This window comes from Macaca mulatta, chromosome 3, assembly GCF_049350105.2.
Source record: "Macaca mulatta isolate MMU2019108-1 chromosome 3, T2T-MMU8v2.0, whole genome shotgun sequence".
Lineage (NCBI taxonomy): Eukaryota > Metazoa > Chordata > Mammalia > Primates > Cercopithecidae > Macaca > Macaca mulatta.
In genome coordinates this window covers 128,377,199-128,394,418 of record NC_133408.1, presented here as the reverse complement: position 1 = coordinate 128,394,418, position 17,220 = coordinate 128,377,199, and the positions used below count along the sequence as shown (strand labels likewise).

Sequence of the window (17,220 nt, the reverse complement as noted above, 5' to 3'; positions counted from 1 at the left end):
AGTCTTACCTTACTTGACCTAATTATGGTTGTAATTATGTCAACAAATATTTTCTCTTTAACACATATAGGTACATACGTGTATAATGTTTTGAGTATATATTAATACAAACAAATGCCTTAAAAGTTCTGAATATTATACCTTGACTTAAAACAGATTCTTATAATGAATCAATGGGTTTTACCTTTAAGTTTTGAAAATTGGTAATAAATCAGTGTGGTTATGGAAATTCATCAAAATTGCCGATTTAGTCAGGCTTTGAAATTCATGTTTTATATTGTGTTGTCATCTAGCATTGGAATAATAACTACAAGTTTCATTAACTGAGAAGCAGAAACTAGCAAATGAAATGTAAACCAGTGAACTGTGAAAATGATATATTCACATATACTCTATTGAAAATGATTTAAATCATTCACTGCTAATGCAGATGTGATGTGATGGGATCATTGAGGTGGAATTATTTAAAGGGCTGTTTAAGAATTTGAGCACATGTGATCTTCATACATTGAGTGAAGATTTTAGTGAAAAATATTTTCTTAGAATCACTGAGCATTAGTACTTGAATGAATTAGTACTTGAAGTTAGCCTAGTCTGTCCCAGGAGTCAGCAAACTTTCTTACAGGGCCAGGTACTAAATATCATAGGCTATGGGTCACATGGTTTAATGCAACAGCAGCTGTGGGCAATACATGAGTGAATGGATGTAGCTGTTTACCACCAAAATTTAATTACAAAGACAAATGACCAGCTCTCAGGCCATAGTTTACTGACCCCATATCTCAGGCCCCTCATCACACACATAGTGAAACCAAAGCTAGAAAGCTTAAGTCACTTAATCAAGGAGAAATAACAAACTAGATAGTGCCAGAACCACTACTAGGCATTTAGTTTTGCCATATCACAAGTCTTCCAATACGCATGCTAATGCTCTAAGAACAAAAGCATGTTTCTCATATAGTATTTAGCCAAAGAATTCTAACTAGTTTGTTTACCACATCTATTAATTTCACTTAAAGTTGTTATTTCCCAGAGAACCATATTGTTTTTATTTTCTATGCAAAAAGAGAAAAAATAGAAAAAAAATAAATTGGTACTGTACCTGAAAGTTAATTATTTGAATATTTTATGTCTTCTGTGGAATGCTTATATTAAAATGTTATTATTTCTGTTATTTAAAAATTATATATATGTGAGTGTGTGTGTGTATAGTTTTTTTGTTTGTTTGTTTTGTTTTGTTTTTTTAGATGGAGTGTCGTTATTGTTGCCCAGGCTGAAGTTCAGTGGTGCCATCTCGGCTCACTGCAATTGCCCCACCGGGATTTAAGTGATTCTCTGTCTCGGCTTCCCGAGTAGCTGGGACTACAGGCACCCGCCACCATGCTTGGCTAATTTTTTGTATTTTTAGTAGAGACGGGGTTTCACCATGTTGGCCAGGCTGGTCTTGACTTCCTAACCGCAGGTGATCTACCTGCCTCAGCCTCCCAAAATGCTGGGATTACAGGCATGAGCCACTGCACCCGGCCAAATGAAATATATATTTAAAAAAAAAATCTGTACCCTTTAGGATATATACAAGTTAGGCATAATTTATTGAACTTAAAAAATTCGGCAGGAAGACTACTGAATAAATCTAAACATTTTTAAGGGATTTTGGTTTCTTGTAAAAAGTAGCACTGTTGAAAGTCTAGACAGAAACCAAAACAAATATATTACATTCAAAGGAAAGAAAAGCATATTTTAATTGTAATCTTGAAACTACTTTTCCACTTTAAACAACACCATAGGATGGCAAATGTATTTAAAAAACAAACAAACAAAAAACAGGCCTTTCCTTAAGATGCCCAATTTTCTGGAAAGGATACACTTCCTAGTAAGTCAAATAAGAGGGAGGGAGTTGGCGGGTACCCACATCTCATAGTGATTCTATGAGTAGATTGGGCATTTAAGTCTTTTGTTGTTATTGTTACTGTTATTCGCATTGAGGAATGTTCCATTAAACAATAAAATTAATTTTTGTTTTTATTTATGTTTTTTGAGACGGAGTTTTGTTCTTTTGCCCAGGCGTGATCTCAACTTACTGCAACCTCCACCTCCTGGGTTCAAGCGATTCTCGTACCTTAGCCTCCCGAGTACCTGGGATTATAGGCACGTGCCACCATACCCAGCTAATTTTTTGTTTTCAATAGAGACGGGGTGTCACCATGTTGGCCAGGCTGGTCTTGATCTCCTGCCTTCAGGTGACCCACCTGCCTTGGCTTCCCAAAGTGCAGGGATTACAGGTGTTAGCCACTGCGCCTGGCCAACAATAAAAATAATTTTAATAAATGTACATCATTTATTGTCTACATTTTGAAGATAATATTGTGCCATGGTCAGACTTGCTAGTGTAATAATCCAGCAAGAGGTGATATGAGGACCTAAGGAGGAGGAAGAAAAGAGGGAAAATTATAAAGTAAAATCCACTGGGTTTTGTGATTTTGTAAGTAGAGGGAGACTACACCAAAACAAGACTTACAGCTTTGGTGAATGGATGGATGGTGATGTATAGCAGTCAGTTGGAAATGCTAAAGGATGTAGTACTGGTTGGAAAATTGGAGACAGGAAAAATGTTTAATTGAGATACCTGTGGACTATCATGGAAGATCTAAGTGGACATTTTTGATATAGAAACTTGAAGCTTTAGGGGAAGGTTGATGCTAGCAATATGTGTTTGGGATCATCAGTATGTATAGATGGTAACTTAAGCCATGGGAGTAAATAAAGTCATTCAGGGAAACCTTGTCAAGTACAGAGAGAAAAGATTAAAGGCTAGAACACCGTAAGAAAATATTTGTTGGTTGTTTATTGATACTCTATAATAGCAGCAATAGAGTATCTTCAAATAGTGTTACCACATCATAAGATATTTAATATAGTAAAAATCCTGTAGGAGGGAGAATACTCCATTTAAAAATTATATCAAAAAAAATTCTTGGCCAGTCTTTGGCTGTGGAATGTGAATGAAGTCCAAAAGCCTTCACCCCATGGACTGATTCGTGGAATAGAGAAGGCCTCAAGTCTTTCCCTTCCCAGTGTAACTATCTTGTGGTAAAATATTATCCAAGCATTTTATGTCTGTCTGGAGTCAAGTGATAAAGAAAGGAACCTTTCTCCTAGAAATTTTGATTTTGTGATTAACTAGGAGCAAGACTTTTTTTTTCTGATTGTTTAATTTGGGGAGTAAGGTGTGTTGAGAGAGAGGTGTGGGAGTTACTCCATAATATAATATGAAACCACTGACCAACACAAAGCGTTTGTCCATTTTCTGGAAAGACTCTGAAGTAATGAAAGGTACTATTTCTGTACTGCATTTTAGTTGACTGAAAATTCAGCTAGATTTGCTGTTATTAATTTCACTTAGTTAGAAAGGAGTAAGTCAGTGTTGCCAGTTCCTTCTCAATTCCTTAGTCAAAGCAAAGGAATGGGAGTTATCATTTCTGAACCTCATCCTAGGTTGAGCAATTTTCTCCACAGAGTTAAAGAGATTGCTCAAATCCCCAGCCAATTTTACCACCTACAAAGAAGAGGATGCACTGGAATTTGAAGGAATAATTAAATGTACATGGAATATAAGTTCTAGTTTACATCTGTGTACAGCTAAAAGAAAAGAACCTTGGCTCTTTTTGGAACTTAAAATAATTACTAGTAAAATGCATTTGCTCCTGGACTCTTTTGGTGTATTCTCTGTATTACTTCTGGCTGGAATTATATTGAGTGCCTGTAGGACATCTAGCACCTATGCCTAGTAGGGAAATACATAGAACCAGGTCTGAAGTCCAAGGACAAGTATAAGCTGGAGATAAAATCTTGGGCGAAATCATCTATGGATGACAGTTAAAAAACTTGACATAAGGCCCAGTGACCTATAAAGTGTATATGTTTGAGAAAGCACTGGTTTGAGCATATGTATATATAGCTATAGACAAAACCAGCATTTAAGGGGCAAAAAGGGGAAGGTCCCAGAAGGAGACCAAGTCATTCCGGTTAACTATCCTCTATCTGAGAAATAAAGTGAGAAAATGTAGAAGAAAGAGAGTGGTCAGCAGAGTCTAATGCAGCAGAGAGAGCTATTATGATGAGGCCTGAGGAGTTTTCATTGTTTGGTGCTGAATGGCTGGTCTGCTTAGGGAAAATGTTGGGAGCACTATCCCGTGATTTATTCTGTGTCCATGCCAGAGGGTAGAACCAGGCTCAGGGTAGCAGCAGATATTATCTATAAGATAACCATCATAGAGATGTGAGGAGGAATTTTGTTATCGGATAAGAGGTTAGCTGTAAAGCTTCTTAACTCCTCCAGAAATCCAAGATTCTGCTATGCTAGTATCAGGGCAGCTCAACTTTGAATCATTGGCAGTAGGGCTTGAATAGCAGGATTATCCCCTTTACTCTGGGGTCTTTCATTAGTTAGAAATGTCAGCACCTTGAAGTTGGATACACTGAATTTTATGCAAGCCATTTTAGGTGCCCATCGGAAATTGTACCCCTTCTTGAGCACACACTCAGCCAAAGCAGCAACGTGCATATAACCTGCACTTGTCTGGTTAGCACTTTGCTTTTTGACTTTTAAATCAAACTAAACATTAATATAAGAAGTTTTGATAGTAATCCATGAACTGCATCTTTTTTAAAAGGTAGTGTAGCTCTCTTCCTGTAGTGTAACCATAGCAACTGACAAGGAACAGAGAAAGAAGGCTTTCACACATGCTGTGCTAATTAATCCTGTCCTACAGTTTTCTTTCAACTGAAGAATGTAGTTTAATAAATTTTGCATGAGTAAGCATATTTTGATGCATGAACTATGTAAACACATATCAATATCTTTACCAAAAATATTTGTTAAAAATGTATATATTTATACTTCAAAGTATCTTTCTTTCCTCTTTTGTTCATTCTTTTCTTTCTCTTACTTTGCTTCTTTTTGTCTTTCTTTTATTTTTGTTTTTTGAGTCATTGTTTTAATGATTTTCTCCCTTCCTGAAAAGTTTTGGGATTTTCTTATCTTATTAACCAAACAGACATTTTTAGGGTAAAAACTTTTTGTCAATCAATATAGAGGACACTTTCTACAATAAGTTGTTTTAATTGACTAACTATATTCAAATGAGATAAGAGAATTTTTGTCAAGCAATGTAGAATAATGTAGCTTAAAAATGTAATAACATTCTTCACTCTATCTGACACATTTACCTGCAAACCATTTTAAGAGACTCAGTCTTAAGCTTTGGAAAGTTAGATATTGAAAGCTATTTTTACTGTTGTTTTGGGACGTTATGTGGCTCATCTGAATAAAATTCGAGTAGTCTTTGGCCTAAACGTGGGAAAAAAGTGTAGATAAAGCACTTTTTTCTATTTGTACTTTCCAAAAATATTTAACCAGTCTAGCAGACTCATATTCAAAGTGAGCATAGTTGATCTGAAATTACACGTGGTTGTTTTGATTTATACTACTTCTAGGTTATTTTGTGGTCTTATTTTCCCCTTTACAACTGAGGACATCGCAATTTTTTTTATAACTAGCCTGGTCTGAGCTGTCAATGAAAATCTTCAACTTTTTTCATTCTCTCATCCTTCTGGCTTAGCTTTCTGACAACAGGGCCTCAGGAAAACCAAGAGAATCAAGCCCGAATGTTTTTAGCATCCCATTTGACTTGACAACAGCATATGGAACAAGTCAGAACCTATTTCAGGACTTGTGCCTGGCTCTTTAGTCTCCATATGGAACCATAGTCATTGGAGGAACCAACCCTTTTAATGGGGTTACCAAGTTCTGGCCACACTTTATCATCTTGATTGTCCCATCTATTGTTCAATTTTGTGTGAATTAAGGTGGCATAAAACCTTGCAGAGGAAAGAAGGAAGATATTGTTATAGAAATCTGTTATCAAAAATAGTTACTCCATTCATGTGCAGAAAAGTTGGGGACCATGAATGTGTAGGTATGTCTGTGTGTGTGTAATCTGTATATTTTAATATGGAATACTTATAAATATTAACCAATTTATAGTATACCATTGCATTATTATTAAAACTGACTTGTAGAAAAAAATTGGGGCACTGTAACCGTAGCTGAATTAATTAGAAATTCTTTGTCTTACCAGCTGTCTTATTAATTTTAAAATTTACATATAATACTGAAAATGGAATGCTACATTTAATAAATAAGAAAAAGTCATTTCCTTACTACTACATAAAAAATTTTAAATAGAACATTAAAATGAATATGTTATGGTGGGTTCACTGTAAAAATATTTTAAGTGCTACAAACATCGTAACAATAAATAGCACTTTATTCTTGGACTCGGGAAGGGGAACCTCACACACCGGGGCCTATCACGGGGACGGGGGAGGGGGGGATTGCATTGGGAGTTATACCTGATGTAAATGACGAGTTGATGGGTGCTGACGTGTTGATGGGTGCAGCACACCAACATGGCACAAGTATACATATGTAACAAACCTGCACGTTATGCATATGTACCCTAGAACTTAAAGTATAATAAAAAATAAAATAAAATAAAATAAAATACAAACCAACAGAAAAAAAAATATTCTTGTCACTAATGAATACAGCTAGATGAAAAACTGTCACACAGGTTTTTTTCTTTTAAAAAATGACTTCTGTAGATTTTGTGATTTTTAAAATAATTGCACATTCATTCCACAAATCTTGGGAAAACACTCAGAAAAAGTTACTAAAAAATATGGATAATCCCATATTCCAGAGGTAACCACTGAAGACATTTAAATGTATTTTCTGCCAAACTTTTTTCTTTTTTTTCTTTTTTAGAGGGAAAAAAAACCCCAGACCTGCCAATCTTTATTCTATGCATGAGTATTTATAGTTATGAGGTCAAATTGCATATACCTTTTCACTTAACACCTTTCCAGTTTAAAAAAATTCTTAGAGGACATTTTAATTTATCATATATAATCTCATCAATGTATGTACCAGATTTGACTATTCCTTTATAGTTATTTATTTAGATGTTTTTTCAGAAGAGCTTCTGCAATAAGCATTTCCTAGTGAGTATTTGACAGAACACTGAAACCACAAGAAATTGTAGGACAATTCTTTGAGGAAAGTGTTATACTCTCATCTTGCAGATTCACGATACGCATTAGAACAATTAAGAAAACTGAGAAGTTTCACAATTTAAGTATTCTTTAACTTTCTAAATCTACTTTTTTCTCAGAGTTATTTGACCAAGGAACCCTTTCTCACAATACTTATAAATCTAAAAAATTCAAGAGATTTCTAAGCTCCTGTGTTATTAATAGTTTATGAATTATTTGTGTACTCTGCTGATATTTTATTAGATTCATGACATCAGTGCTTTATTAGGAAATATAAATGTTTTAATGGTTATTAGCATGTGTTAAAAACAGAAACCACAATATGCTTTCCCCAGCTTTTTATTAACTTTGACATTGCACTCCTGATTCTGTATTAAAAGATCAGGTTTGACCTTTAAAACTGTGAACATTCAAATTTTAATTCCCTTGTTTTGCTAATGCCTCTTAAACTTCTTTATGTTTCATGTAACCCACAGGTCTTGCAAGAGCAAAATCCGTCCCTAGCCACACATACTCCAACGAAGTGGTTACCTTGTGGTACAGACCTCCAGATGTCCTTCTAGGCTCAACAGAATATTCCACCTGCCTTGACATGTGGTGAGAAATGGAAGCTTTACTCTAGCTAATCTATCTGTAGTGCTTGGTCTGGGTCAAGCCTAGACAAACATCCTAACAGTTTGAATGAAGATTAATGGTATAGGAGTGTTTGCCTGCATGTGCCCATGCTGCTGGATGTTTAAAAACATGATTGGGAATGTTCTCTAATTAGAGTCTCCTTTGCAGATGGTGTGTGATAATGGTTCTTGATGGACAGGGGCAGAGACATTTTTCTAACTGTCAGTATCATGATTTTTCTCTTAAGAGTCTTAATTTGTGACCATATCTTATAATAAGGGAAGTATATATCTCCAGACAGCAACAGGATTGAAGTAGCAGGGAGTATGTTTAAATTTGCAACAAAGCTCTAATGAGTGGTCTGAAAATTTTGGTGTAACTGTTAGGCACCAATTTGACTCACAGTATGTACCTGAAAACTTCTGACACTAGTTATCCAAAATGAAATAAAATGACTACTTAAAAAAATATTATATGTTTAATTTTAGGTCTCACTTTCACACATGCTTTAGCAAAGCTTTAAAAATCTATTTTATGAGGTCCAGTGACTGTCAAGATTTAATTCATAATTAGTATTAATGGTAAACTATGCTGAGTTCCCTATTAAGTGTGAGCCAAATCAAACAATCAAATAAGGGAATAATCTAATTTTTGGCATGAAGGACAGACTGTTGAACATGTCTTTTATTAATAGAAAAATTTCTTTTCTAGACTCACAGTTGTGTCCAAAGTAAAACAATTTACATAGCACATGGCTGTTTTATAATAGGAGTCATCTTCCCTGAATGATTATGCCCCCATATGTAGAATTCCGTGTGTTCATGTAAGTTTATGACCTCAGTAAAACTGCAGTATGTGTTGTTTATCTTATTGTTATATACTTACTTCAGTCCTCTATCCCCGGTAATCTTCCCTTTTCATAAATTGGCCTGTGATGAGGCCTGCCTCTTTCCTGATGTTTTTGATCCAAAAATGTTATGGTGAGAAAACAAGTTTCTCATTATCTAGGGCACAGTGCAGATTTTTTTATGTTCCAGCAGCCCTCGCTAGGAATGAGACTTGGGGATTTCTAAAGCCACAGAGGATACCTGCAACATTTTGTGTACATGAGAACACATTTATTTTTATTGAAGTGTAGCTCAAAAGCTTTCAATAGAGCTACAAGAAAATCAGACAATCATACAGCTTAAGATCTGTTGTCATAAATTTTGTAATGCGTTATACTAAATCTAATAGCATTTTAGTGATATTCTAAACCACTGAGAATAAAGATGATCATCTGTCATTAAGGGGCTGAGCTAATCTTTATTTTATCACACTTCCTGGCTTTTTTGGGGGGACAGTTGTTTACACAGTTATATTTTTTTTCCCAACACAGGGATTTGGGTAAAACAGATATTTAGATAATTAGTGTAATGGCAGAAAAAGTTGAAAATAAAGGCCAATGAATGAATGAGGATATTACTTACTTTCTTATCCCTTTCCTACTTCCTGACTTATAGTTGGCTATGCAAATAGTGATTACTTAAGATTCTTGTGTTATGGGGCTTCTCTATTTTTGGGGTATAGAAATTATAGGTTGTCTTTCAGTGAGGTCAGTTAGGGACTCTGCTAGTAAAACATTGGTTGGAAACATCTGTGGCTTGGAGCCAGTTTTGTGTTAGTTGCTTGGCAGTTCAGTTAAGACTCTACCCTCAAGAACATTTTTTTACATACTAGTGGCTAATGTTTCCCAAACCTTTAAAATCACCAAGAACCAAATGGACTGTGACATAATATGTGTGTTTCTGAGGTGTAGCTCCGTATTTGATTTCCAGCGTGTGTCACTTTTTCTTCCACGTGTGTGTGTTCATTCTCTCAAGGAAGACAGTTTGGACACTTTCTGCCAGTTTGCTTTGAACAGAGACATAATGGAAGCACAAGAAGAAGACTTATTTAAGTGGAAAGGAGGAAAACTGATAGAAAATAGTAGACCCCAAATGCCCTTTTGTCTATATGCCAAGATTATTCATCGCCAGAACCAAATAGCAAATGTGTTATGTCTGAATAGCTTCCCATGCTTACTGGCTCTTCACTTACAAGCCTTAAAATCTGTGTTATATCTATGGTACACCTGCCTGTCTGAATCTGATTTCATTTCAAGCCATTTTCTAAAAGCTGTCTTGTTATTATCCTATATGTCAAATAAAATGTATTTTTCCAGTTAGAGAGAAGTTCACAGGCACTGATTGCTGCATAATTGATGACATCGATGGTGGGTTTTCAGAGAACTAGAAATGGGACTATAATTGAGTCATGGCTCAGCTGTAGCAAAGAGAAGTGCAAATATTAACCCATGGAGAATAGCAGGGAGGCAGGTGGCAGTAGTTTCAGGCCTTTTTACAGTTCATTTATCAGCATGGGGCAGTAAGGTCGTAACTAAAAACTAACGATCCCTATACAGTGTTACATTTTCCAGTTTTCTCTTTAAATAGCCACAGGAAATAAAAATATTAATGAAGACACATATGCATTATCATTTGCCAGCAAGTGATGGAAATCAGAGGTGGCCGTGTTACGATTTCCTCCTCCAGGTCTCCAACACTTGCAATAAACAAACAACCCTGTGTGATTTGGGAACTCATCAAGATAGCTAGTTTTTGATGCTTTTATCAATATGGATAGTTTCTGATACTTCTATCTCCCTCTGTAAAGGAAATTTTAAGCAGAGGAATCAAATTGAACATTTCCTCTGTATAACTTCTCTTAATTTTTGGATTTATAACTCTTTGAAAGTCAAGGCATAGGAAATCATTGCTAAGCTTTTCTAAACCAAAAATGCTTACTAAGTTCTGAAAGCTACATTAAGAGAAGTGCAGATGTAACAAGCAGCTTCTCTGTGTAGTTCTTCCCTTGCTAGGAAGCTCTGCTCAGTTGAGGTCATTGTTCCAAATAAGCTGTATATTCCTCTATAGAAGTTCATAAATATGTTTAGAGCTGCATTTATTTTTTGAAAGCAGAAAAGCAGAAGGTCACTTGGGATTATTTTAAGGGCTTAATTTTTAAAATAGGGTGACTAAGTCATTTTCTGCTAATAAATGATTATCTCATCAAGACGACAGTGCTCTGGGGGTGGGTAAAATATATAGTAGCACTACCCTGAGGTATCAACTACAGTACTCCCCAACACCCCAACAGTATATGAAGAATGATAGCATGACAGTCTCTTCCTTTCATCATCTTTTAAGAAGCTAATTAACATATTAACTATGCTTGTCAAAATGCGGGGCAAGTCATTTATAAATAAGCCTGTCAAATGTAATGAGATTGCATATTAAATCATCCATTTCTCTATTACATCTCTGATTTAAGATTAAAATTAATTTATTTAACATTGTAGCAGGTGGGTGGTTAGAAAAAATTTCCATACCACTCTTGATATATAGAAAAATGTCCACATCAAAATTGATTTTGCATATATTAGAAAAGAAATTGCCTGTTTATTAAGTATTAAAAGGCCATTTAGCTTTGCTTTTTTTATTAAATAAGTCTAATCACCATACATACTGGCAGTATACAAAATTCTGCCATCATCTTTAATGATCTTTCTTGAACCAAGGAAGTGTATATAATAAAATAATGTTTCTTAGGATTTAGGTTTATTTACTAATGTTTTAAGGTAAAGAATCACAAATTAGCTCTAGCATAGCCCCTACTCTGAAAATCAATTTGTTCTATATGAGGCCCTGTGGTTTGATTTGAGACTTGAGTAATAATAATAGTAACAACAATAGGTACTTCTATTGAACACAAACTGTATTCTGAGCCCTGTTATGCATTTTAATTACTTACCTATTTTACCATGATACAGTTTGAGAAAACCAAACCCAGAGAGACTAAATAATATGGGTAAGGTCATGCAGTTAGTAAATAGAGTACACATTCAAACTCAAGGATAACCTACTCAAAGCCCTTTCTTTTTACAAGATACTACATAATCTCTTAAGATGATTTGTTTACAAATTGATCTTTATTTTACCACTAGAGCAACTCCAAAACACAAATACAGCAAAACATAGATATTATAATTTAGGTTATATTCTGAGTCATGTCCTTTGTATAGCTCAAATATAGTGGGTGTCTTTCACTGTCTCTCAACAGCTTGTGGACTCTTTTTCTCTCCTGCCATCAACTTTTTAAGACATTTTACTATATAGTTTTACGCAAGGAAGAGTTTTTTGTTTTTTGGTTTTTTTTAATAAACCACAACAGGAATCATTGGATTGAATACATTTTCACAAGACTAGTACTTATGCTGGCATGTATTAATATTTTCCCAATTCCTAGCCATTACTCATTTATTACTTTCGCTAAAATGAATGAGTTCATTTTAAACCAAAGGATAGTAAGAATGAGAATTTGAGTTCATGAGTTATACTGAATCATCTGTCTGTCAGCACTGTTTGTACTATTTCTAATTAATCAGGTCATAAGACCAAGGAACATATGAATTAGTTACTGTCAAATGTAACACCTCTTTAAGAGTTCTTGAGAACTGCTCAAATAATGCATGATTCAAGTGACTTATTGGTGTAGCCACCGAAATGCAATACAACATAACAACAGAACTGGGGACAGTCAGAAGGACATCCAGGAGATTGCAGCTGATCTCATGGTGGTAGCCATGGTTTCTAAGCCTACTCCCACTACAGAAGTCCCTTAAAATTAGTATGACCCTATAGTTTATTATTATACCAGGACACCATTGAGAGTTAATAATTCTGCCGGGATAATAGATGTAAAACAGAGATAACTGTGACATGTGGTCACCTTTCTCATAATGCACTAGAGCAATAATTTGCTAAATACTACTAAACAGAAGAGACTTAACACATTCAAGTATTTAATTCACACTAAAGACTGCTGACTACAAACTCAAATTCCTTGCAACAAACTTAATGTTACATTGCCTAATACAAATTATCTCTGTAAGTACAGTTCTCTCATATTAGGTTATTGTGGCATTTTAGAGTGGCTACCAAAGTGCCAAATTTAGTGATAGCTTTGGGATGCTGAAGGGAAGCACCTCTATTTTTCTGTCAAAAATCCAGTGTGGGGCTGGGCACGATGGCTTACAACTGTAATACCAGCACTTGGGGAGGCCGAGGCAGGTGGATCACCGGAGAGCAGGAGTTCAAGACCAGCCCCACCAACATGGTAAAACTGCGTCTCTACTAAAAATACAAAATTAGCTCGGCATGGTGGCATGTGCCTGTAATCCCAGCTACTTGGGAGACTGAGACAGAAGAATCTCTTGAACCTGGGAGGCAGAGGTTACAGTGAGCCAAGATCGTACCATTGCACTCCAGCCTGAGTGACAGAGTGAGACTCCGTCTCCAAAAAAAAAAAAAAAAAAAAGTCTAGTGTGGTTATAGTTTTTATATTCCATTGTTGTTTATTGGTGTGTATGTCTGTGAGAGAAAGAGTATATGTGTGTGCGTATGTTTGGTCATTTATTGTCAATAAATTAGATGAATGATAATATGTAAAATGAGGCATTGATCTACCAAATCTCTTTAAGAATAAATAAAAATTTCCCCATTTTAAATCAACATTTGCACAATAATTGGCAATCCACAAACTGGTTTTTGGGTGATTTTTAAATAGCCAATCACAGAGACTCAGTTTCATGACATTATTATAACCCTTGGTATACTCAGCTGCCTCACTGGTTTGTGAGAATAACAAGAGATGGTTACATGTAAAATTTTTTAAGAAATATAAAACTCCACAAATGTTTTGAATAGTGTTCTTATCAACTCTTAGAATGTCAATCAGCCAAGCTAAAAATACTGCATTTCTATTGGGGTGTAGCATCCAAGGGTGCTATGGGATATATAAAAGCTGCTCTATTTGGTTTTAGGGAAATTAATACACTGTCTATGTCTTGAGAATCAAAAATAATTTTTGGCCCAGGATATTCTCATCTTAAGAGAGAGAGAGACAGTGTGTGTGTGTGTGTGTGTCTGTGTGTGTGTGTTTTAATTTAGAAATATGTAGTCAGGAGTGTTGGCTTACACCTGTAATCCCAGCACTTTGGGGGCCAACGTGGGAGGATGGCATGAGGCTAGGCATTTGAGACCAGCCTGGGCAACATGCTGAGATCCCATCTCAGCAAAATATAAAAATTCTGTTAGCATGGTAGAGGATGCCTATAGTCCCATAGGAGGCTGACGTGGGAAGACGGCTTGAGCCTTGGATTTCAAGGCTGCAGTGAGCTATGATCACACCACTGCACTCCAGCCTGGCCCCAAGAGTGAGACCTACAAAAATGGGAATATTGAGGAAGGTGATGGAAGACAAAGGTTTTTTTTTTTGGTTTATTTTTATTTTTATTTTTTTTTTTGAGACAGAGTCTTGCTCGGTCACCCAGACTGGAGTGCAATGGCGCGATCTCAGCTCACTGCAACCTTCGCCTCCCAGGTTCGAGAGATTCTCCTGCCTCAACCTCCTGAGTAGCTGGGATTACAGGCGCCCACTACCATGCCCAGCTAATTTTTGTATTTTTAGTAGAGATAGGGTTTCACCATGTTGGTCAGGCTGGTCTTGAACTCCTGACCTTGAGATCCACCTGCCTGGGCCTCCCAAAATGCTGGAATTACAGGCATGAGCCACCGCGCCCGGCCGACAATGGTTTTTAAAGGAAAATGAGAAGAACTACATAATTTTTTATGATAATTATCCTTGACTACAAAGATCAGTAACAAGGGTGGCAGCATCTGACATTGGGCAGGCAGATGTCTTCATAGAAGTATTTTTGTGTGTGTGTAAGGTTGCAGTGGCCTTTGTGCCAGGCTGTGTTTTTTGCAGCCTTTTGTGATAGTTTTCATTCATGAAAACACTTCCTTCGTGTCCTTCCCCAGCTCTGTTTTTCAGGGGTTTTAACACAAGTGACTCCATTTTGATTGTGACAACTTTCACAAAATGTAACTAGCAGTGTTTTGCTGTGTAAAGGAGAGGCATTGTTACAGTAGAAAGCACATTGAAAACCTAGCTTTAGCTTCCCTCTGCCACTTCTTAGCTGTAGCTACTCCTAGCTTCAGTTTCCGAACCAGAAAACTGTAACAATAAAACCTATTGCAAGTATAACCCATAACGAATACATACCACAACAATAACAATAGAAAAACAGTGATCTTCTGCCTCATCCATACCCACCCTTTAATCCTATTTTCCAGAAGCAACTACTTTTAACTCTGTTTGCTTTTAATTATTTTTTATTTATTTTTACTTTTAACTCTTTTAGACATAGTACTTTACTTCTGTCTGTCTTAAATTGCTTATATTGCTATTCATTGATTTACTATTTTCGACACTGTCTACTAAGTAGGTATTATGGTAGATGAGGATTTAACTTGCTTCTGTCAACCTTCATTATACTAATTTATAATCTATATCTCATCTTAGAACATTTATAAATATTATTCATGCTTAAAGTCAAGTAGTATTTATGATTATATATTTTCTTGTATAACCTTTTGCTTTTCCTGGACTTAATAACTGTCTGTGATTCTTATTAGTTGTCTTTGCTCTTATGGCTAATTGTGAAGAATTTGTCAATTACCTATGAAAACGTATTTTTCAAATTCTCAAACACAACAGCAGATCTGTCAGTTCCATTTACTTTTTTTACATCTCCTTTCCTCAACCATTTTCTTGAAACTTTCCTCTCTCGGCTTTCTGATTTCTTGCCTTAGCACAATGTAGCACTTCTTATCTCAGACTTCATTTGCTCCCCACTCATCCCCATCCCCACTTTGTCTCTGCATGGTGTTGTAGGTCCTAAGCCGGTTATTCTCTGTTCTCTTCCCAGTCTGTTCCCCACCGTCTTCTGTCCTGCCCTGTGTCTTACTTGGCTGACCCCTAGGGAATTGCATCCTCTGAGCTGCCATCACTTACTGGTTTCCAGCTGGGTTCAGGCAAAAACAAGTGGGAGGAGAGAGTGACTGTATATGTTTCCCTAATTCTTCCCCATGTTAGACCATGTTTCTGGAAATGACTAACTACAACTTCTTCGGGGAAGCTTCTCTCCCATGGCTCTAGCTCTCAGTACACACTAATCACACTTAGTTCTTAGTTGGAGAGGGAGTCATGGATTCCTGCTGTTGCTAGACTCGGAGTATTTCAGTATGTCTTATTGGTTCTCTTATAGCTCTATTTGTAGTCACTTCTGGGTTGGATCCATTTTCCTTCTGGAGTGTCACTGACTGCAGATTCCCTTTATCTGGATTCCATGTCTTCCTCCTTTAGGTGCATTAGAAGAATGCATACATTAGAGATACAGTTTTCAAATTCTTAGTATTTTGAAAATGCCTTTATTCTGCTTTCACAAATGATTGATATTTGGCTAAGTGTACATCATTAATGATCATGTATAACTTGAATACTAATTTTTTCCTCAGAATTTTCAGTACATTATTTTATTTCCCTAGAGCTTCTGGTATTGCTGCTGAGAAGTGTGATTCCATTCTCGATCATTTGTGTGCCCCCTCATACTTCCTCTCTGGAGGGAATTAGGTTCTTCTCTCTATCCCTGGTATTCCAGAATTTCATGATGATATTGCTTTGGTAGTGTCTTTTTCTATTGGTGCTGGGTAAGTTTCCTTCAAGATAAAGACTAATGTGTTCTAGTTCTTAGAAAACTTCTTGAATTTCTTTTAAAAAAATGATTTCTTCCATCCTCTCTGTCTTCACTTTCTAGAAAATTTGTATTACTTTGATATTGGAGCTCCTTTCTTAATCCTCTATTTTCTAAAGTCTTTTATATAACTTTTTATCTTACAAACCTTCTATTTTTAAAAAAAATTCAGCTTCCATATATAAAATTGTTCTTGCTTCCTTTCCTTCTGATCTCTATTTCTTAAACATGGGGATGGGGACATTTTTTTTTTTTGCTTTTCATTTACTTTTGTACATTAAGCACTATAAATCTATACACTTAGAAGGGCCCAATTAACTAGTCAGTTCAATGTATATTGTTCAGGCAAAGAGCTAAACTTCTGTTTGGGAGGTCCTCAGATGTCAGTATCTTAAGGCTTATTCTTTGTTCCTCTTCACATGCTGATTACAAGCAGCTGACATCCTCAAAGCAGAGTGGAAAGGGGAGCTGATGGTCACATACATCAGTAAACGCATTTTTCACTTGATTTCCCTTTTTTTTTCAGCTCAGTGCCTCGCCCTGCTCTCTACTGCAACTTTTGTCTTCAATTTGAGGCCTCCTGGGTTTAATGTCATGTACCCTGCTGGTGTGTGTTTAGGGTGAGATAAGTGATAGTCAGAGAAGACCTATGAGGCAAAAGTTTGCTCTTCATACAAATTTTCATTTCTCCCCTCTGTCTCCAGCTGTCAGACTCAGCTTCACACTTTTTTCATACTGAACTTTTTCCAAGTTGTTGTAGGTAAATAATCTGACTATAACTTGAAGCTGTAACTGCCTGTGGTCTGCCTAGA

The 17,220-nt window shown here is 36.0% G+C and overlaps 1 protein-coding gene across 6 annotated transcripts in view; it reads left to right on the top strand.

The window, feature by feature from the left end:
* CDK14 (cyclin dependent kinase 14) overlaps positions 1-17,220 on the top strand; it is a 727,116-nt gene that overhangs the window by 469,925 nt on the left and 239,971 nt on the right. For all 6 annotated transcript variants that reach the window (XM_028846085.2, XM_077998072.1, XM_001102520.5 and 3 more), the window contains one exon: positions 7,593-7,713. In XM_028846085.2, the coding sequence (XP_028701918.1) occupies positions 7,593-7,713 (121 nt within the window). The remainder of the gene's footprint in view (positions 1-7,592; positions 7,714-17,220) is intronic.